Source organism: Mauremys mutica, chromosome 1, assembly GCF_020497125.1.
Source record: "Mauremys mutica isolate MM-2020 ecotype Southern chromosome 1, ASM2049712v1, whole genome shotgun sequence".
Taxonomy (NCBI): Eukaryota; Metazoa; Chordata; order Testudines; family Geoemydidae; genus Mauremys; species Mauremys mutica.
The window spans coordinates 124,663,812-124,686,085 of NC_059072.1; the positions used below are offsets into that span (position 1 = coordinate 124,663,812).

Sequence of the window (22,274 nt, forward strand, 5' to 3'; positions counted from 1 at the left end):
GCACCAGGTGCGGGGAAGGGGCTAATGCCCAAACCCCGCTAACTATTTCTAAACTAACTATCTAAGAACAATTTATACTAATTACACTATATTTCTAAAACAACTATATACAAGAAGTTATCAATAACAAGGAGAAGGTAGGGAAGTGGAGGACAGCTAAGCCACGCTACACTGTTCCAACAACCGACACGGGCGGTAAGAAGGAACTGAGGAGTGGTCGGGTCGGCAGGGGTATATATCTGGCGCCATGGTGGCGCCACTCTAGGGGGCGACCCAGCTGACCCACCGGGAGTTGCTAGGGTAAAAAGCTTCCGACAAACGTGCATGCGCGGCGCACACACCTAACTGGAATGGATATGAGCAAGCACTCAAAGAAGTCTGACATTTTGAAATTTATTTTTGTCCCAAATCTGAAGAAAAGTTGAAATTTTGAAATATTTTGTGCCATGGAAATTCCAAAATATTTTGCTTCAGAAACATCAAAGCAACTTTAAGTAAACATTTTGTTTCAATATCAAAACACTGTGATATCATATTCAATATTTATGAAGTATTAAATATTAAAGCCAAAATGAAATGGAAAAATCAAAACAAAACACAAATGTCAAAATGAAAATACTCCATTTCGATCATGCATCATTTAGTAACTTTTCTATCAACAATTCTGTCAAAATTGACATGCTCCTATGGAATACTTTGATTTGAACACAAGAGTTTTTTTTGTCAGAAAATGCTGTTTTCATTAAAAAATTTTCAACCAGATCTAATTATTATGACTCATATGCCAAGCAGATAGGGCACATTGTGCTAAGCACCATCCAAACATATTAGAAAGTGGCATTCCCTGCCCCAGAGAGCTCATACTCGAAGACAAGCTCATAAGACTCCCAACTTTGGTAGTTAGTTTGATGGCACCATATTGGCCATCACATTAGAGCAAAACATCACACTGCAGTGCAATATTAAATTATAACTGACATTTTGGGGAACTAGAAAGGACCCCACAAACACCCCAAGAAGCAGTGACAGTGCTTCAGATCTCACAAATAACATAGCAGATGGCAGCCCTAAGGTGAAGCCAGTGTTTAAAAAGTAGGCCTTTTTACCTAGTTTAAAAGGGACCTGTAGAATTCATATCCACAGGATAATATAGGAAATTACCTTACTGTTGTAAGTTTAAAAGGAGAATTAGGTTTTATGGAGCTGATCTGACTCCTACTGAAGTTAGTGTTAACAGTCCCATTGACTTCAGTGGGATTTGAATCAGGCCCTAAATGAGTTCCCAGAGAGAATCAGTGTTAAACTGCAGTTAAGACTGAACACCTATCAATAATTTAAGGGTAACAACATTACAGGGATATTGTAATTATCCCCCAAACAAGTCTTACAAAACCAAGAAATTCAGAGGCAAGGTGAAATGTGAGAGAAAGCCAAACACGCTAAGGTACGGAAATGCACAGTGAAAGCTCCCAACAGCCTTAACTGTGCCCTGTAGTGATGCTATGCAATAACCATACAATTAAGATTAGCATATAAAATAGATTAAAATCCTGGATTAGATTAAACTGATTTTAATTACATTATTTTTTTTCTTTTTTTATGGAGTCACTACAGAGCAGAGTTAAGATTGTATTCAAAGAATAAGTGCTGTATTCCAATGAAATGGTTGGATTACTGCTTGAAGAACACAACTCAATTCAGCCTTAACTAAGGAACCATGACCAGCACTTCCATAATAAAAATAACATGTGAAGTTACATGAGCTAGCATAAATATGTGAAGAACTATTCTCATACTTCTGGGCATAAGAAGAAATTTCCTTCCATATTTTAGTATTGCTGTTCCTGTAGGAGCATTATTGGCAGTGAAGGTTTTTTCCCCGAAGCACCCAGCATTGAACAGTGTTGGAACCAGGATGCAGGACTTGATGGACCACTGGGCTGGTTGTGACGAAGTGGGGGATTTTCTTGTTTTTTCAATGGTTTGCATGCAGAGTGTGTGGGACTCAGTTTCCCTGGGTGTTATTTGTTTAACGAGGTGGTGGGAGAGGGAGTTTGTTGTTACAGAGGACCAGTGGTGACCTTGTCTGGCAGTTGGGACCCTGGACAATGGCCTGGAGAATGGATACCCCAGACACTGGTGACTGGGAGGTCCAGCTCGAAAGTCACAGTGGGTTCGGGCCAGTGGGAGGACAATGAGCTGAGGAGAGAGGATCCTGGTGGCCTAACGAGCTGGTTCCACCCAGTGGGGAAACAAAGCATGGATGAGAGGAGAGAAGGCCCAGGTGGCCTGTTTATCTGGGACAGAAGACAAAGGAGAGAGGCAGGGCATGCAGGAAGGTGATACTGGATGCTCAGCTGGAAGAAGGGGGTTTCTGGACAAGGGAGAGAGAGCAGCCAGAGCCCGCATGGATGCAGGACAGACCTAGATATACTGTCTGAGGGAGGTTAGGCCTGAGGCCCTGAGAGCTTCCTATGCTGTGTCCAGACGTTTAATAAACCCCTCTGTTTTATACTGGATGAGAGTCACTCCAGTCTAGAAATTGGGGTGGCATTATTCTCTCTGGGAGTGGAGGCCACGGGGGTCCAGAGTGAGTGGACTCCTTGAGGGAGCCCACGGCGAGAGACAGGTGTGCTGAAGGCTCAGAGAGGTGCGGTTCCAGGAGGCAGAGGGGGATATGGCTTAACCCCTCAGAGAGAGTGGACACCTGAGAAGGGCTGTCACACTAAAGGGGTTCCTCCCACGGACCGTACAGAGCTGCGAGAGAACACGAGTCCTGTGAGACTGGGACATTGGTATGTCAATTGTTTGGCTCTTATAGAATGATCTGGTTAATTATAACATCATTCTCTTTAAAAAGAGCAGATAAGAACTCACTTTGTACTAATCAGAGATACAGGACTGTAAATAGAAATCCTTAAGTGTCAAAAGCTGTTGAAACTATTGTACTAATTAAAATAGACTGTTACTCAATACAGCTGATTTAAAAATCACATCTTTCACACATGGTGCCTCTTCGTGCTTCATAGAGAGTTAATTAAACAGTAAACAGAAACTGAAGGCTTAGGGAAAGATTTGAAGAGGAGAAGGATAGACGACAGTAATCCATTTGTAGTCCCAACTTCAGATGTAGAGAAATTAACTTTGTATGCGGAGACCAAACAGACCCCCATTTTGCTATTTTCAATTAGGACAATCAGCAAATGGAATGCACAGTAAAGACTAGTACATTGTTGGCATGGGATGAGATAATATATTAGTAGAGTGACTTTCCTCATGGAAGGAGCTTAAAGCACTTCTCAGTCTTTATATACACAGAAAATTTCAGACGTTACTGAAAAGCGGCGACTTCTGGAGCATCTATGTAACAACACACACTAATGCCATACAACAATTTAGAACATGAAGTGAAGAACTAAAACTAATGTTGTTGTTATTACTTATTCGTTGTATTGCAGTAATACCTAGAGGCCATATTGTGCTAGGTACTGTACAAACGTAAGAAACAGAGAACCCTGGTCTAAGGCCAGGTCTCCACTACAATCGTACATCGGTATAACTACATCGCTCAGGGATGTGAAAAATCCACACCGCGTGAGTGACGTAGTTCTACCAACCTAACCCCTGGTGTAGACAGCGCTATGTTGATGGGAGAGCTTCTCCCATCGACACAGCTACTGCCTCTCGCAGAGGTGGATTAACTATGCTGATCTGAGATTTGCACTACACTACAGTGTAGTAGCATCTTCACTAAAGCGCTACAGCGGTGCAGCTGCGCCATTGCAGTGCTTTACTTGGAGACAAGCCCAAAGTCTGAGATGAGAAACAATGTGCGGATGACACACGTGGGGCACACCAGATGAGAATGAAATAATCAGCGTATTAAGCAGCAATAATAGCAGAGAATTAAGGATAGCAGAATTTAAATCCTTTCAACATGAATTTGGTCAGAAGGTTCTGGGGTTAACATCCCTGCCCTTGCCATTGGATCCTTAATGCCCACAAGTGGCAAACACTTGGGTTTTACATCTCATCCACAAGGAAACGGCTCAAGAAGCACAGTGCCTCATGGCATCATGCTGACTCAGCAATTCTATGTGTGATGTCTTCCTCCTAACACACTTCCTGAAGCACCTAAGTACTGGATGGAAACCTCCAAGCCAGTACTGACCAGGCCTGATGCTGCTTGTGATAAGTCTTACAAAATCACAGGGGAGGTGTCATGGCACTTATCTGTAGGCTAAACAGAAATTCCAGGAAAACTTTGGGAAACATAACAATATCCAGTTAAATTAACAACTTCTTTCTTCATTACCGCACAGATAGAATACTTGGACTGGAAAAGCAGCAAAGAGTCCTGTGGCACCTTATAGACTAACAGACGTACTGGAGCATGAGATTTCGTGGGTGAATACCCACTTCGTCGGATGCATGTAGTGGAAATTTCCAGGGGCAGGTATTCACCCACGAAAGCTCATGCTCCAGTACGTCTGTTAGTCTATAAGGTGCCACAGGACTCTTTGCTGCTTTTACAGATCCAGACTAACACGGCTACCCCTCTGATACTTGGACTGGAAACTTATGAGAATAATTTTAGAGATGATTGGCTAGCTCCTCAGCTGCTATAAATTGGCATAGTTCCAGTGACTTCCACGCATCTACACTAGTTTACACTGCCTGAGGATCTGGCCAGACAAGACTATATTATGTGCCTTCTGATTCATCCGAGACACTTTTTGATGATAATTAACACATTGACTTTATTATTAAAGTATTCTGTTTTAGCACTAGCCACAACTTGCTGTTCCAGCTCACTGAATAGCCCTTGTAAATAATGTCGGACCGAGCCGCTGGAAAATCATTTTTGCACATTTGTCCATTCCATTTGGACATTCCACTCAGACTCCTTGATGTAAATATTTAAATGGCTCATGACTGGCAACTTACCACTTTTTCTCATTACTAAAACATCACCACACTCATCTTCAATTGGAAGAAATATCTCAGGAACCACAATGAGTATTCGCCTCTTCGGGGGTGGATTTATATTCCAAATGCATTCAACATTAGCTGGGTAATCACCAGGATAATTGGGAGACTCGATATAGCCTGTATAATCTCCAAGTTCCCCTCCACAGTGCTGGTCTGTGAAGAAACATAAGTTAGCATTTGTGCTTTGAAATATCTTTCAGTTGTTTGAATCTGCCACAGACACATCCAAACGCCTCCTCGTGGCTTTACACCTGTGTAAATTCTGTAGCTGGCACTTTCCTTGCAGGGAAAAGCCTTTGACAGAATATTGACTCTTCTGAGTCAGTTGATCTTTGTTTTGCAAACCTAAATCTTAAACTTTTTCTACACATGAAAGTTGAACTGATTTAATTAAGTTAATGTAGACACTGATGTAGTTAAATAGGCACAGTCCTTTTGTGTAGACACCAAAGTGGCTTAACAACACTTTCATAGAATCATTGAATATCAGGGTTGGAAGGGATCTCAGAAGGTCATCTAGTCCAACCCCCTGCTTAAAGCAAGACCAATCCCCAGACAGATTTTTGCTCCAGTTCCCTAAATGGCCCCCTCAAGGATTGAACTCATAACCCTGGGTTTAGCAGGCCAATGCTCAATGAGGCCGTGTCTACATATAGATTTTGCTCTGGATGAATTTCAAAACAGACTTAGTTGAACCAGTGCAAAGCTCTGCGTACATACACTCATTTTAGTTTAAGAGTGCCTCATTTTTATTTTAAATCTATTTCTAGCCAATTTAAAATAAACTGATATGTCTGGGTGCCATTGATTTAAGAGGAACCACACAGCCTTTTATGTGAGGTTGGCTAACTTGATTCAAATGACTGCTTTAATTAAAATGGTACTATTTTTCATGTAGACAACCACTATCAAGTGATCAAGGAATTGACTTAAGCTAGATCAATATATGGCACTCTTTAAACTGATTTAAAAGTGTCTACACAAGGGGGCTACATCAATTTAACTACATCAGTTTCTAAACTTGTTTGTGTAGACAAGGCCTAACTCGTTACAAATACTCTTTAACAGCAACAAAACAACACATAGTATGCACTGGACAGAGTCCAAAACAAACCTTATGGAATTAAGATAAACTTTATTGAGTTACGTTAAACCTTACTGAACTAGGGTTAGCACCTTTTGGATACATTGTATTACAAATGCAATTGTGTATGTTTTATAGAATCATAGGGTTATAAGGGACCGCAAGGGTCATCTAGTCTAACACTCTGCCAAGATGCAGGATTTGTTGTATCTAAACCATCCAAGACAGATGGTTATCCAGCCTCCTTTTGAAAACCTCCAGTGAAGGAGCTTCCACAACCGCCCTAGGCAGTTTGTTCAATTGTCCTTCTGTTCTTACAGTTAGGAAGTTTGTCCTGAGATTTAATCTAAATCTGCTGTGCTGTAGTTTGAACCCATTGCCTCTTGTCCTGCCCTCTGTGGCAAGAGAGAACAACTTTTCCCCATCTTTTTTACAGCAGTCTCGCAAGTATTTGAAGACTGCTATCATGTCCCCCCTCAATCTCCTCTTTTCCAAACTAAACATTCCCAGCCCCTTTAGCCTCTGCTTATATGACTTACATTCCATCCCTTTGATCATCTTTGTTGCTCACCTCTGGATCCTTTATAGTTTCTCTACATCCTTTCTATATTATTGTGGCATTGCATGTGCCTTCTCTAAAAGGGAGGGGGATGCTAATGTGCTTCCTCCAATATCAACCCTTTCAAGCCACTGCCCATGGAGAGGTATGCATATATTAGCTCAGACTGGATTCTCCAGGGATCAATAAACAAAATACTTTTGGATAAAAGCCTGGAGTTTAACCTGCCTCAGGGCCTTCTTCCTGTTCCAGCAAACGGACATGACCCCTGGTGGTCCATGGAGAGTTCAGTCCTTAGGGGAGGACTGGAAGGACTTGGCCTACTGCGGCCTCAAAAGACTGGATGCTTGTTCTGTGCTGAAGCTCTGACATAACCACAAGGAAACCACTAGGGTGGAGTATTAAAAGACTGCACCTGCCAGAGCCCATGTGAGGGTTGGGATGAACTCTGGTAACTTTATAAGCATGCATATAGGGTCTTCCTCTCTTTTTTATAAATATGTTTTCTCTGTAATGCTTTTAACCTTAAGAATAAAGTAGGCTTGCTCAGAAAGAGCTGCTTGGTAATTTATTTCTGTAACAATTGCACTGTTCATGCATCTCTCTGAAGAGAAGGGAAGCAGGTGTCTAGGGCAACTGGTCTGTGCTGGGAATGACACAGTGTAGGCAAGGTAACTCTCCAGTCTGGAAATACCTGGAGAGTTACCAGGCTGATGTGGATCTATGCCCAAGAGAGGCAGCAGCTGAGGAGCTAGAAGCTGAGAGTGGGTACCTTTGCTGGATCACTGCGTGGAAATACAGCTGCAGTTGCCATGATCTGCACAAATCTATTCTATACCACATCCCTTAAAGGCAAGAGATTAACACAAAATGCCCTCAGACTAGAGCAGTTGCTGCAGTCTCAAGACACTCATCTCCAGTGCAGTCGTGGCCAGATCAGCACTGTTGGCAGGAACTGTACATTTTAGTGCCAAGTCATAAGAACGTAAAAACGGCCATACTGGGTCAGACCAAAGGTCCATCTAGCCCAGTATCCTGTCTTCTGACAGTGGCCAATGCCAGGTGTTCCAGAGGGAAAGAACAGAACAAGTAATCATCAAGTGATCCATCCTCTGTTGCCCATTCCCAACTTCTGGCAAACAGAGGCTAGGGACATCATCCCTGCCCGTCCTGGCTAATAGCCATTGATGGACCTATCCTCCATGAATGTATTGAGTTCTTTTTTGAACCATGTTATAGTCTTGGCCTTCACAACATCCTCTGGCAAGGAGTTCCACAGGTTGACTGTGCATTGTGTGAAAAAAATACTTCCTTTTGTTTTTTTTAAACCTGCTGCCTATTCATTTCATTTGGTAGCCCCTAGCTCTTGTGTTATGAGAAAGAATAAATAACACTTCCTTATTTACTTTCTCCACACCAGTCATGATTTTATAGACCTCTATCATATCCCACCCCACTTATTCATCTCTTTTCCAAGCTGAAAAGTCCCAGTTTTATTGATCTCTCCTCCTATGGCAGCTGTTCCATACCCCTAGTCTGATAATGACTCCTCTCTATGAGGTTGGGCAAATCACTAACCTGCTTTACCTTCCTTATCTGTAAAGTGTAATAATACTCACCTACCTCACGGCAAGTTCATAAGAGTGTGTTAAAGTTTTTATAGTACTTTTAACATCAAAAGTACTGTGTGTGTGCTAATTATTATGATGCGGGCCAAACTCGGTCATTGGATGAATGCACAGGGTCCTACTGATGTCAGATGGAAATGTGCTGTCCATTAGGTGACTGTATTTTCATAATTAAAAAGTAGGACACTCTGGTGGTTACATTTTTAGAGTCAGACGATACTTACATTAGAGACAAAACTCCACTTTTTTTTTTATACATGTACTGGTGTTGGTATCACCAGCTTTTAACTCAATAGCAAGATGTGCCTGTTTCTTGGAATGGAGGATTTTTTCCGCCGGAAATTTAGTGTTCTGAACAAACATTTTGTATTTATTAAAAAACAACAAACAACAAAACACATAACCCAATATTCCAATCAATGAAATGAAAAACTGGGACATTTTAAGTGTCCCCATATGAAATATGGCGACTGTCAAAGTAAAACAGACATATGGTCTCTTTAGCTACCCAAGCTCAGAGTTTGCCTCTTTGGAGAAAAAGGCAAGGGGGAAAAAGCAACATGCAAAGTAATAGCCTGATCCTGAGATGTACTGAGCATTTTAAATTCCTATTGAAGTCAGATCCTAAGATCCTGATCAGTAAATTATTAAGAGTGTCCCTAATGGGGCTACTCCTATGTTTAAAGCTGGGCATGCATTTAAGTATTTTGCTTAATAACTAGATGCTACATAAAGATCAGAAAGTGGATGGGGAAGAGAGATCAATGCAGGGAGCAAAATTAATTGGATCACTTTATTTTACAGTTGTCATACTATTCCCAGTTTCCGGCAAATATCTAATTTACTCTAAATACATTTGAAATGACTAAGGACATCAAAGATAACACATTATATAATCAGAGTGAAAGCTTATGATAGACATATAAACTAATGCTTAGTTTAGAACAGTGGTTCTCAACCTTTCCAGACTACTGTAACCCTCTCAGGAGTCTGATTTGTCTTGCGTAGCCCAAGTTTCACCTCACTTAAAAACCATTTGCTTACAAAATCAGACATAAAAATACAAGTGTGTCACAGCACACTACTGCTGAAAACTTGCTGACTTTCTCATTTTTACCATATAATTATAAAATAAATCAATTGGAATATAAATATTGTACTTCCATTTCAGTGTATAGAGCAGTACAAACAAGTCATTGTCGATATGAAATTTTAGTTTGTACTGATTTCGCTAGTGCTTTTTATGTAGCCTTTTGTAAAACTAGGCAAATATCTAGATGACTTGATGTACCCCCAGAAGACCTCTGCGTACCCCCAAGGGTAAGTGTACCCCTGATTGAGAACTACTGGTTTAGAAGACGTATGTAATCTAATAATTACAGTGAAACTATCTTAAACAAACACATTAGGGAGCAGCAAAATCTGGTTGCCTAGAAGAAACGGTCTTTAACTAAAGGTCAAATAAAATTGTAGTGGGTTCCTTGAGGATACTTTAAAGTGGTAATTTAAGATACGGGGTTGCCTATGGTAGGAGATTCTCAATGCAGATTTCACTGTAGTCAAAGATTATCTGGCACTTGCAACATGCAACAGTGACATGAGTTCATGAATGAGTGACTATCTCACAGTATTTCATAACTATTAATGGTAGTAACTCAATTTTCAATTATTTTAGCTCTATAGAGACTCAGGATGAGTCACTGCAAAACTTGCATGATCTGGAAAGTTTATGCCAACTCTACATTGTTAAATTGTAAGCGGTACCATTCCAAATTAAAGTGATACAAAGATATTTTATATACATTCAGTGCTTCTTTTCCAGGTTGTGTTTTCAGTGTTTTGATGTTGTTTTCTACCATAGGAAATATTCAGCATCAATTCTGGTGGTGAGTAGAATTATTTGCTAATGTTAAGCTGCAAAATTCTGGTCTAGCTCTAGATTCTGAACATCCAAAATCTGGGTTATTCAGATCCAGAGTTTTTGTTCAATCACATTGCTAACATACAGGAAAATATGAGGAACTTACTTTTACAGTGTGTAACATTAGTAGAGCCATCAAAATCTGTACTTGTATTCCCAGGGCAGCTAATGCAGTAATTTTGACCAAATTCAGGCTGGTAGGTTCCAACAGGACATCTAATACATCTGTGTGTTGTGGAATTGTAGTAGTGACCAGGAGAACAATGAACTGTACAATAGGAAGGTACATTGTTTTTAGAAAATAACAATTTTAACCACAGTGGCATCTTCCCTCCTCTCTTTACATAATCAGTAATTTCCATACTCCAAAGTATTTATCAGACAGTTAAACAGAAATCGTTTTAATGCACTTTTCTTTTACAATGGACTTTTGATTGGAATCGTGTTCCAAGAACTAAAGCTAAATTCTTACTAATCAAGTAAAATATACAACATTTATTGCCTTTAAACACAGTGATTTACAAATCGGTCATTTATACCTGAGTTTATAACAAACAGCTAGCCAAAGCCAATAGCTGTCTGCAGCAACAACAAAAATGCCTTTTGGAATTGCAGATGAGAGGTTTTAATTACCTGATGTGAGACAGTGCCATAGTATACAATTGAGCAAGCATATAGGTATATAGTCAGACAAACTCCTGCCTCACAATTGTGCCATTTACATGGAAGTTTTCAAACATGTATATGTTGTACATATATCATTTCTCTGTCATTTTCATAATCAATGTTTAATCTCATATCATCTGTATCATGCATAGTTTTTCAAATTCTTTAAATAAAAATAAAATAAGTAACACTTGAGGGTCAGATCCACATCTGATAAAAAAAAAAATCAGTCTAGCTCCATGGAAGTCAGTGCAGCTAGGCTGATTTGCACTGGCTGAGGATCTGGCCCTGAATGTGCATGTCATGCATCCCAAAAAATACTATGTTGACTGCTGAGGACTTTGCAATGTCAGCAGATTATTTCTGGTTTGCAGATCTCCTGACCGTTTAACTCAGTAACACAGACCTGTCTTTTTCTGAAGGTCTTCAAGTTCTTCAGCACTTCGAAGTGAAAGGAGAAATAGTAGAGAAATTACTAAGCAATATATTTTACAAAATGGGAAAAGCTCTGAAATTTACCTTTTGTTTCACAGTCCTGAAATGAAACAGCGCCTTCATATTTTGTCACCAGCCCACCGCCACATGGAAAACAAAGGGTCCTGCCTGGCTCAGGTTGATATGTACCAAGAGAGCACACACTACAAGGTTTAAAGCCGTCTGAAGAGAAATACCCAGGAGAACACTGCCCTAGAAATTGAATATGGTCAATTAGATTATTAAGTCTACCTCTGTGTGCACAATATAAAAATGTCAGCATTATTTAGCAGTGCTTCCTAAAACTTTAAAAACATAACACTAAACCTACCAATTTTATAAAAACAATTTGCTCAAAACAATGCCAGTTTCTTTGTTTATCAACATTTCTGTTTGGTCTATAATGCCATTAAGGTATCATTATAATAGTATTTTGCACTTTTAAAGCACCTTTCATCTGAGAATTTCATAGTACTTTAGCAAAATTAATTAACCCTCACAATACCTCTGTGAGGTAGGCCAGCATTCTTATCTCCATTTGATAGATAGGGAAACGAAGGCAAATAGGAACATGGGAATTGCCAGACTGGATCAAACCTGAGGTCCATCTAGCCCAGCATCCTATCTCTGACAGTGGCCAGCACCATGATGCTTCAAAGGAAGCTGTAAGAAACCCCACATTAGGCATAAGTGAGCTAATCCGCACCCTACATTAGGTCTCACTCTGATCTTTAATAGTTAGCATTTGGATAAAGCCCTGAAGCATGAAGTTTAATATCCCTTTCACAAAGTTTGTTTATAACAATTCTGGATATTCTTGATACCCATATAAATGTCCAATCCCTTTTTTAACCTTGTTACATTCTTGGCCCCAATGATTTCCTGGGAAACACAGTTTAATGACATGTTGTATGAGAAAGTATTTTGTTTTATTGATTTAGAATTGTCCACATTGTAATTTCATTGAATGTCCTCTTGTACTCATGTTATGATACAGGGAGAACAGAAGTTCCTCATCTACCTATATCTTCCTATATTACTCATTATTTTACATACATTTTATCATGTCCCTCATATTTGCCTTCTAAGGTAAACAATCCCAGTCTTTGCAATCTCTCTTCATATGAGAGTTTCCCCATGCTCTTGATCATTGTTGTTGCTCTTCTGCTTCAGCAACATCCTTTTTGAGATGCAGTGACCAATACTATAAACAGTATTAAAGTCGAGCCATTGATTTATATAAATTACAATATTCTTTATATTATTCACCATCCCGTACCTTCTGCAACCTATCATCTTGTTTGCTTTTTTATCACGACTGCAGATTGAATAAAGTCTTTAATGAGCGTCTATCATGATGTGTCCATGTAAGCTGTATGAGTAGTTTCAATTTTTCCTCCAGTGTGCATTACTTTGCATTTATCGACACTGAATTTCAGTTGACATTTAATTGACCATTCATCTACCATGTTCAGGTCTCTCTAGTTCCTCACATTCCTCTCTGGTCCTGGCTAACCTTAATAATTTAAAGTTATCTGAAAATTCTGCTACCTCAAATCATTAATAGATATATTAATCACAGGAGCTAGTGTGGAACCTAGAGGAACCAGGCCCCATGATGAAAATTGACCTTTTAATCCTACTCTTTTCTCCCAGCCAACTTTTGATCCAGGACAATATTTTGTCTCTCACTTTATGAATACTTAACTTCTTTAGTAACCTCTTGTGCAGGCCCTTACAAAAGTCTATTGGAAGGCTAAATAAATTATGTTAATCTTCTTTCCTTTATGCACTACTTTACTGACACGTTCAAAGAATTCTAAGAGGTTAGTGAGATACTCCCATGGACTTCAATGGGACCAGGATTTCACTCTTAGAGTCCCTCCCCTCCTCCAACCACTGGCTGAAATGCAATTGTACAAGAGGATTATTGTGCCACCAGTTTCTGAGAAACGATGTGATACTGCTAGCCTGAAGTCAATTTTGCTTTGCTTTTTATGATTTTGGGGCTAGATCCTCTGCTGATGTAAATTGGCATAGGTCCATTGGATTTAATGAGAAGAGGATCTGGCCCTTAGTGTGAAAATTCAGTACCTGTGAAACATGATGGAGTGACAGCCCAGGAGTCTTTCTTTTAGACACAGAAGAGGTACATTCTGAACACCAGTAGTGCCAACTTTTTGACACAGCCACTAAACCTGATCTGGAGACACACGCTATAGGAGTGAAAGAGCTATTCTGTCTCCATGCCTATTCAGTCCTTGGCTTCTCTGCTGAAATTGCCAGTAAAGTAGCCATATCATTAAATCCGTCATAATAATCGGCCACCAGCACACCTCCAAATCACATGGAATTACCATTGTTGTTAAGCAGCAGGCATTGGTGTTTAAATAAGGCTAAAATTAGTTCCCTGGGAAATGTCCCACCTAAATAGATTTCCTCATTTAGTAGAGTGGATTGCATTTATGTGAACTGCACTATAATTTAACTTCGGAGTCACTTGCTTTCTTGCAACTTTAACATAGCTTTATGGCACAATATTCACCCAAAACTTCTAGCATACTTTTTATGCCTATATTGTAAAGACTGGGAGTTGGGGATTTTAGCACATGCTAATGAGTTACTACAGTAATGCTTCTGAAGCCATGTACAAAAGTATTGTTGATTAGAGCTGGCCAATACATTTTCAGAGAAACATGGTTTCATTGAAATATGCTGTTTCATCAAAGACAAACCATTGGGGACATGTATTGATTTTGACAAAGTTTTTGATGGGACTCTCCGGCCACTTCTAGAGAGAGGAGAGCGGGGAAAAGAATCGGGAACCTGACCTTTACAACCAGAAAACAAATACTTTAACACAGTTCCATTTAATGAAAATGCTTGAAGGGCTTTGTTTTAATTTCAATGTGGATCAAAAATTGTAAACCCTCAAAAACTGTAGCAAAATGGAACTGCTGTCCTCCAGCAAGATCTACTGTTGATGTATCCAGTGTAGGAAGGAACAACCTATGTAAATGTAAGTTTTATTTTATCCACAATCTATTTTAATTTCAATTTGGCAGAAATAAAAGTCTACATTGTTGAAAACCTGTAGGTATTTCACTATTTTTTGAGTTGTTCAATTAATTCATCTAGTGATTACCAGCCAAAAGTCAACACTTATCTACAGTTGCCACACTGTTTGATATGAGCTACCATAGTTATTCCTTAGTATAAGGAAAAACTGCAGAGTCTCAGATATCAATGCATGTTTACTGTAGTGACCTATGAAGCAAATAACATGAATACAAATTAAAATAATAAGTTTCCAAAATCAAATAAATTAGATAGTATGACAGGTTGTCTACCCAACATAAGCCCATAGCAGGTTAACGTAGGCCAGTAATGTAAGGTCTGAGGCCTTTTTCTTCCATTACATTAAAACAATGAAATATCAGGCTGTTGAGAAGGTGCTCCTGTACTAATAGTACCCACCACCACCACCAGATAAAGAAACAGATCTTAAGATGTTTAAAGAAAATGTTGTTTGATAGCATTCTGTTTGGCAAAGAATCATTTATCAACAGTTGTGGTTGTGAAATCTGTTGTGAAATCTCTACTTCTTCATTGTTTCACCTTTATGGTCCCTACTTCTCTATTGTATATCTGTATGGTTTCTGCCTGGTTCTTTTACTGTTCCTGTCTTTTGCATAAGTAATTTTGCAAGATTTAAATCAGCTAAGGTGGTGGGGTATGATTGGTTAAAGAATTGTTTTTCAATATGTGAGGATTGGTCAAAGAATTATTTTGTAACACTTTAGTAAAATGATTGGTTACGTTACAGCTAAGGAGGACTCAACTTTCAGTATATAAACAGGGGTTCAAAAGGAAGTTCTTTGGAACCAACTCCAGGACGCAGCTCAAGATCAGAGCTGCCAGACCTCAACACCCTGCCAACTGTATCGTGCAGAAGCTGGAGTCCCCGGCCGATCTGATCCTGACTGGCCACCAGGAAGAGTTTGTCTGCCTTATTGGGACTGGTGAGCATTGTATGCTTAGCGTGTGCATTCTGTTTTGGTAACTGTTAATAAATAGAGGTTAAGGATATTACTATGTAAGGCTCTTTGACTGGTAAAAGGTCCTGTAAGCTCACAGAAGGTTATGCATGGAGCCCGAGAAATGAGTTAAGGGTGGGTACCTAAATTAATCAGGTTATGTCTTGAGCCCTAGGAACAGGGTAAGGGTGAGTGCCCTAGACTATGCGGGTAACAATAAGGGACCATTAACTTTATATGTTGACCTGGAGGGAAGCCAGGGATTGATAAAGCCTAATGGCAGATGAAGCCCAGCTGGGGAAGGAGTGGGGATAGGATTATAAGACAGAAAGTGAAAGCAGAAAGAGACTGCAGGGAGGCCTTACCATGAGGTGAACTGAAGTGGCCACGTCAGGTTCCAGACTGTGGGTGTGTGTGGGGGGGTGCCACCAGCACCCAGAGTGTAGAAAATTGTGTCTGCTGCTGGTGTATATGTATTCTCTCTGCTCTAGATGCACAGAGATGGTGGAGTGCTGTGCTGGAGAAAGGAGGGCACAAGAGACATAACAGGCAGGCAGGAGAAAAGGTGAGAGGGAATAACAGAAAGCAGCAGGAACTGCAGGGAGAGAGAGGAGGAGCCTCTTATGTACCTCTCTAGCACCTGCAGCAGCCTGGACTGATTAGCACCAGCTTCTCAGGGAGTCGTGTTTCCTGCTGTTTCCCTGAACCCACTTGAGGAGAACAGGCAGTCAACTGAAGTAGTAGCAGCCAGTTAGGCCCTTAAGACACTGATATCTTCCCTCATTCAGGCCCTGCTACCAGCCTGCTTATTTGTCCCCTTCAATTGAGTGTTGAGAGCCACTATAGCTGGCACAGAACAGCAGTCATGAGTGAAAGAAGAAAACGCCCCTCTGGGGCAGCATTCAGAAAAAGAAAGAAAGCAAAGGAAGCTTTTCTATCTAAGCAGGAAGGAGCCCTCCTGAGATACATAGACACAAATGTTCATCCAGCCCCAGTGAGGATGTAAGTGAGGAGATGCCTGATCTTCCAGTTAGTCAGAGTGCAGGTGACCTGGGAGCTACTGCAGCATCCATATCTCCATCTCAAATGAATGTAACCATGCACATTCCTAAAGAAAAGTGTAGATCAGAGAAGAGTGTGGTGGAGGCGCAAGAAACAGCTGCTGCTGAGTTTAGTTCCTTAAGTCTAGATGATCCAGGACTGTGGACCCACTTAAGCAGTAGCCTAAGGGACTTCCTTGTACTGCATGGGCCACAGCAAGTGAAAAACGTCATGTTCCCCAAAGAAAATGAAAATAGAAGTTTCCATCCAACACATTACTGGCATGAAATCCCCAATGGTGACAAAGTGGAGAGGCCATGGCTTATGTACTCAAAAACCCAGAATGCTGCATACTGTTTGTTGCAAACTCTTCCAGTCTAATGTTCCAGCCACATTGGCTTCTACAGGAACAAAGGACTGGAAAAATCTGGCTAGAAATCTGGCATGCCATGAGAAGGCAGCAAATCACCAGAGAGTATTTCATAGGTGGAAAGAGCTTGAGATGAGACTATGGTTAAAGGCCACCATAGACGATCAGCATCAAGAGAAGATTGCATCAGAGTCTCTTTACTGGCAAAACGTTCTGAAAAGGCTCATTGCCATTGTGAGAATGCTTGTTACCCAAAACCTAGCACTGCGTGGCACTTTCAGATCAGCTCTATGTGCCAAACAATGGAAACTTCCTTAAAATTGTGGCGCTCATGGCTGAGTTTGATGCTATATTCCAGGAGTACAAGAAGGCACAGAAAGCACCACTTTGATTATTCAAACAGATAAAAATGCCAGTGTTTACTATGCAGACAAGAAAAGTTACATTTGCTGTTCAGGCATTTGAAAGTTACTTAAATTTTTTGAACAAGGCATTTTAAATTGTTAGTTCTCCTTTACTGGGGTAGGTAGCAGAGCAGTAGAAGAGTAGAACAGGAAGAAGGCAGAATTTAGACCTTTCAAAGTTTTGGCCCAAACGAGGGGGCATGGAGGTGTCATTTGAGCTCTCTGCCTCAAGTGCCAAAATGTTGTGGGCCGTCCCTGAGGGAGGAGGTCTGCAGTCACTGCACAGAGGAAAAAGGAGTTGGCCATGGACAAGGAGGAGATCCAGGGAGAGAGTAAGTCCTTGGACTGGGGAGTCTGGACTCCCTGGACTGGGGAGTCTGGCAGGCGGCTGAGAAAGGTGAAGTAGTCATGGGGAGTTAAAAAGTGGAAGTTAAATCCTAGTGAGGAAAATAGAAAGGAGCATAAACTCTGGCAAATGAAGGGTAAAGGTATAATTAGGAAGCCCAAAAAAGAATTTGAAGAACAGCAAGCCACAGACTCAAAAAGTAATAGCAATTTTTTTTTAAGTACATCAGAAGCAGGAAGCCTGCTAAACAACTAGTGGGGCCACTGGATGATCAAGATGCTAAAGGAGCACTCAAGGATGATAAGGCCATTGCAGAGAAACTAAATGAATTCTTTGCATCGGTCTTCACGGCTGAGGATGTGAGGGAGATTCCCAAACCTGAGCCATTCTTTTTAGGTGACAAATCAGAGGAACTGTCCCAGATTGAGGTGTCATTAGAGGAGGTTTTGGAACAAATTGATAAACTAAACAATAATAAGTCACCAGGACCAGATGGTATTCACCCAAGAGTTCTGAAGGAACTCGAATGTGAAATTGTACAACTACTAACTGTAGTTTGTAACTTATCATTTAAATCAGCTTCTGTAGCAAATGACTGGAGGATAGCTAATATAATGCAAATTTTTAAAAAAAGGGTTCCAAAGGTGATCCTGGCAATTAGAGGCTGGTAAACCTGACTTCAGTACCGGGCGAACTGGTTGAAACTATAGTAAAGAATAAAATTGTCAGACACATAGATGAACATAATTTGTTGGGGAAGAGTCAACATGGTTTTTGTAAAGGAAAATCATGCCTCATCAATCTACTAGAATTCTTTGAGGGGGGGGGCCAACAAGCATGTGGACAAGGGGGAATCCAGTGGATATAGTGTACTTAGATTTTCAGAAAGCCTTTGACAAGGTCCTTCACCAAAGGCTCTTAAGCAAAGTAAGCTGTCATGAGATAAGAGGGAAGGTCCTCTCATGGGTTGGTAACTGGTTAAAAGATAGGAAACAAAGGGTAGGAATAAATGGTCGGTTTTCAGAATGGAGAGAGGTAAATAGTGGTGTCCCCCAGGGGTCTGTACTGGGACCATTCCTATTCAACATATTCATAAATAATCTGGAAAAAGGGGTAAACAGTGAGGTGGCAAAATTTGCAGATGATACAAAACTACTCAAAATAGTTAAGTCCCAAGCAGACTGCGAAGAGCTACAAAAGGATCTCACAAAACCGGGTGACTGGGCAACAAAATGGCAGATGAAATTCAATGCTGATAAATGCAAAGTAATGCACATTGGAAAACATAATCCCAACTTTACATATAAAATGATGGGGTCTAAATTAGCTGTTACCACTCAAGAAAGAGATCTTGGAGTCGTGGGTAGTTCTCTGAAAACATCCACTCAGTGTGCAGCAGCAGACAAAAAAACTGAACAGAATGTTGGGAATCATTAAGAAAGGGATAGATAATAAGACAGAAAATATCATATTGCCTCTATATAAATCCCTGGTACGCCCACATCTTGAATACATCGTGCAGATGTGGTCGCCCCATCTCAAAAAAGATATATTGAAGTTGGAAAAGGTTCAGAAAAGGGCAACAAAAATGATTAGGGGCATGGAATGGCTGCCATATGAAGAGAGATTAATAAAACTGGGACTTTTCAGCCTGGAAAAGAGATGACCAAGGGGAGATATAATAGAGATCTATAAAATCATGGCTGGTGTGGAGAAAGTAAAAAAGGATGTGTTATTTACTCCTTATTATAACACAAGAACTAGGGGTCACCCAAATAAAATTAATAGGCAGCAGGTTTAAAACAAACAAAAGGAAGTATTTTTTTCACACAGTGCACAAAGCCAACCTGTGGAACCCCTTGCCAGAGAATGTTGTGAACGCCAAGATTATAACAGGGTTCAAAAAAGAACTAGATAAGTTCATGGAGGATAGGTCCTTCAATGGCTATACACCAGCACGGGCAGGGATGGTGTCCCTAGCCTTTGTTTGCCAGAAGCTGGGAATGGGCAACAGGAGATGGATACAAAAGACAGGATACTGGGCTAGATGGACCTTTGGTCTGACCCACTATGGCCATTATAATGTTCTTATGTACATTGTGCTCATCCATAACGAAATAAGGTAGAGAAAATGGTTTACATTTGTCTTTGAAAACACTAGAATATTTAAAGCTCTTTACAAACATTAGCCAGTTAAACTTCTCAACATCCTTTGAAAGAAGTGAATATGATCATTCCCAGTTTTACAGATGGGGGAATCTCAGCTAGGGATGTTGTTACTCGCCAAAGATCACAGAGAAGAACAAACAGGATTAGAACTCATCAGTTCTTCACGCTGAGTGCAGTGCACAGATCACTGCAGTGTGTATTTCTCTGGGATATGATTACTGTTGATGACACAGAGGAACCACAGCTCGGACTTCACCCCCCAAAGGATTTCATCAGTATTATCATGCTGTTTACTTATCCCAGCCCAATGTAACCCATCCCTTTGGCTCATAATGTACTATGTCAGTGGGCCCTGAGAGGGGAAGATACCTCCAGAGTTGCATGCCTGACCAGAAGCAAAGTGCTCTGCTTGGTCTGCTCATTTGCCTACTACTCCCAAAATGCAGTTCCAGATCACTTCTACTTGATAGCAATGCTCATGTCTGAACAACTGAAACAAACTAAAAGATTTTTTGGTATTATGTTTAAGTGCATAGAGTTCTTTTCTGTTCGCTTTCCAAGGCAGAATTGTGGAAGGCTTTCCCCACTTTTAGCCTCCACACTTCGCTTGTTATTGGGTCGCACCTACTCCTTTTGTAATCAAACTAAACTCGCCTCCACATTCTGACACATTCCGTGCGCCTGCTATTCCCTGTCCGTCGTTACTTGGGCAAGGTTCACAAGTAAGTTGACCTTCTGTGTCTTGGTATGTTCCTGGTGAGCAAGGAAGGCACTGATTATGTTCTCCACTATAATAGGTTCCCAGGCTGCAGGTAACTGAGGAAAGAAAAGCAGAATCTACTTAAGGACCTTCATTTTGATAATGTAGCTTTGCCTTCATATCAAACATTTATAGAAGATGGAACTCTTTGATTCACCCCACCATTACCAATGACACTTTGCAGATTTTGGGCCAATGGAACTAGGTCAGTCAATGGAACTAGGTCAATTTACAACGGCTGAATATCCATCCTGTATTGTTTAAACCATTAAATGATATTTTACTGCATTTAAACATTTATCAGACATATGCTTCCAAAAGAGTTAACTCAGTTTTAAAAATTTATGTTGTATTTAAAGCAAAATGCTCTTTCATAATGGATAGAGAATTAAGTGAATTTTTCATTTATAGTAGATACATGTAAGTGGTGGTTTTATGGGAGTTGTAGATACAAGATCTACATTCTGAGGGCATGATCAGTTGACATAACAATGTCAAAGATTTCTCCAAAGGCAATGCATCCCATCTCATATTGTATACTTCCTGACAGTGACATGGTTTAACTGGCAACCATTCTAAACACATACATTAATCCACATTTTCCTACTGAAAAAGGATATTTCCTTAAATATTTTATAGCATTAGGTCTATGGGGTAAAGCTTCAGGGTTGTTAGACTATAATAGCTAAAATTTTCAACCCAGCCTCTAAATTGCAGTGTGTACGTGTATGAACCAGGTAATCAAACATCTATCAAATCCACATTTGCAAATTCTATTCTTTTTGAATGTAAACAACTGGCTGTGTAAAATTTCACTGAAAAATGTATAGGTGGGTTTTGAAAATTTGACCCACAGTAATTATAGTGGTGTGGTTAGCAGGAAAAAAAAGTTGTATTATCGGTGAAGTAGGAATATAGTGCTGAGAACTAGAGTAAAAGGGTTAGCACCAGCGTCTGGCTAAAATCTGGCAACTTGGAAAACAGTTAAATCTTTTTCCACATAGAATTAGACCAGGCTAACCTGTTTTTGGTTTTTCTAGATTATCTAAGTATCTAACACATTTACTATATGGCTTACTATTGACCAGTTAATTTTAAGGGGTTTTTATTTTTGAGTGCTGTAGGTCAGAATGTAACTCCAATTTTTCTGGGACTTACCACATTTTCCATCCTGCAGCACTTGCCCTGTACTGCATGCTTCATGTCCTTCAGTAGCCTTAGCTGGCTTATGAGCCACTTCGTACTCTGTCCCAGAAAACTGAATGTAAAATTGCTGTTTGTTAATAGATTTTCTCAACGTTTTGATTGCAGTTTGCAGCTTCTGCTCCATCCTTTTCCGCACACAGTCAAGGTTACAGGTGTCTAGGTGGGAAATAAGAAGAAAACTAGAAGCAATTGAGATTCATGTTTAAGCGGAGTTGCTTAGTAAAAAATTCTCAACCAGCAAAATTCTCTGGTACTTCGTCCACTTCTTTTTATGTAGCAAGTGGCAAAGAAATTGTATTTCTTTTTTTAAATGCTAGCATCGGCTGGCTGACTGGCTGGGTTGACTTTAGGCCGTCTGCAAGGGACAGTCAAGCACTCTGTGCTCTTGCAAACTAAACTTTCCTATCCATAACTGCACATAGAGCTCTGATTTTGTCTCAATCCCAGCATAAAAAGCTTCAAGGTTGGTTCTATTGACTGTCTATAGACAGGGATATAGTAAACACATCACATCAACTGGCAGAGCTAAGCTGGCATCAAGTGAGCATAACCTGCACTGTTATGGGTTGTGGCAGTGACTATTGCTATGTGGATTCCTAGAGGTATTAGTAATTGTC

At 40.2% G+C, this 22,274-nt stretch overlaps 1 protein-coding gene across 8 annotated transcripts in view; it reads right to left on the reverse strand.

Moving 5' to 3' along the window:
- The window catches only part of SCUBE1 (signal peptide, CUB domain and EGF like domain containing 1), a 328,071-nt gene that overhangs the window by 16,833 nt on the left and 288,964 nt on the right, over positions 1-22,274 (reverse strand). For all 8 annotated transcript variants that reach the window (XM_045000217.1, XM_045000209.1, XM_045000200.1 and 5 more), the window contains 5 exons: positions 21,610-21,813; positions 20,346-20,507; positions 11,370-11,537; positions 10,291-10,452; positions 4,948-5,145 (listed from right to left, as the gene is read on the reverse strand). In XM_045000217.1, the coding sequence (XP_044856152.1) occupies positions 4,948-5,145; positions 10,291-10,452; positions 11,370-11,537; positions 20,346-20,507; positions 21,610-21,813 (894 nt within the window). The remainder of the gene's footprint in view (positions 1-4,947; positions 5,146-10,290; positions 10,453-11,369; positions 11,538-20,345; positions 20,508-21,609; positions 21,814-22,274) is intronic.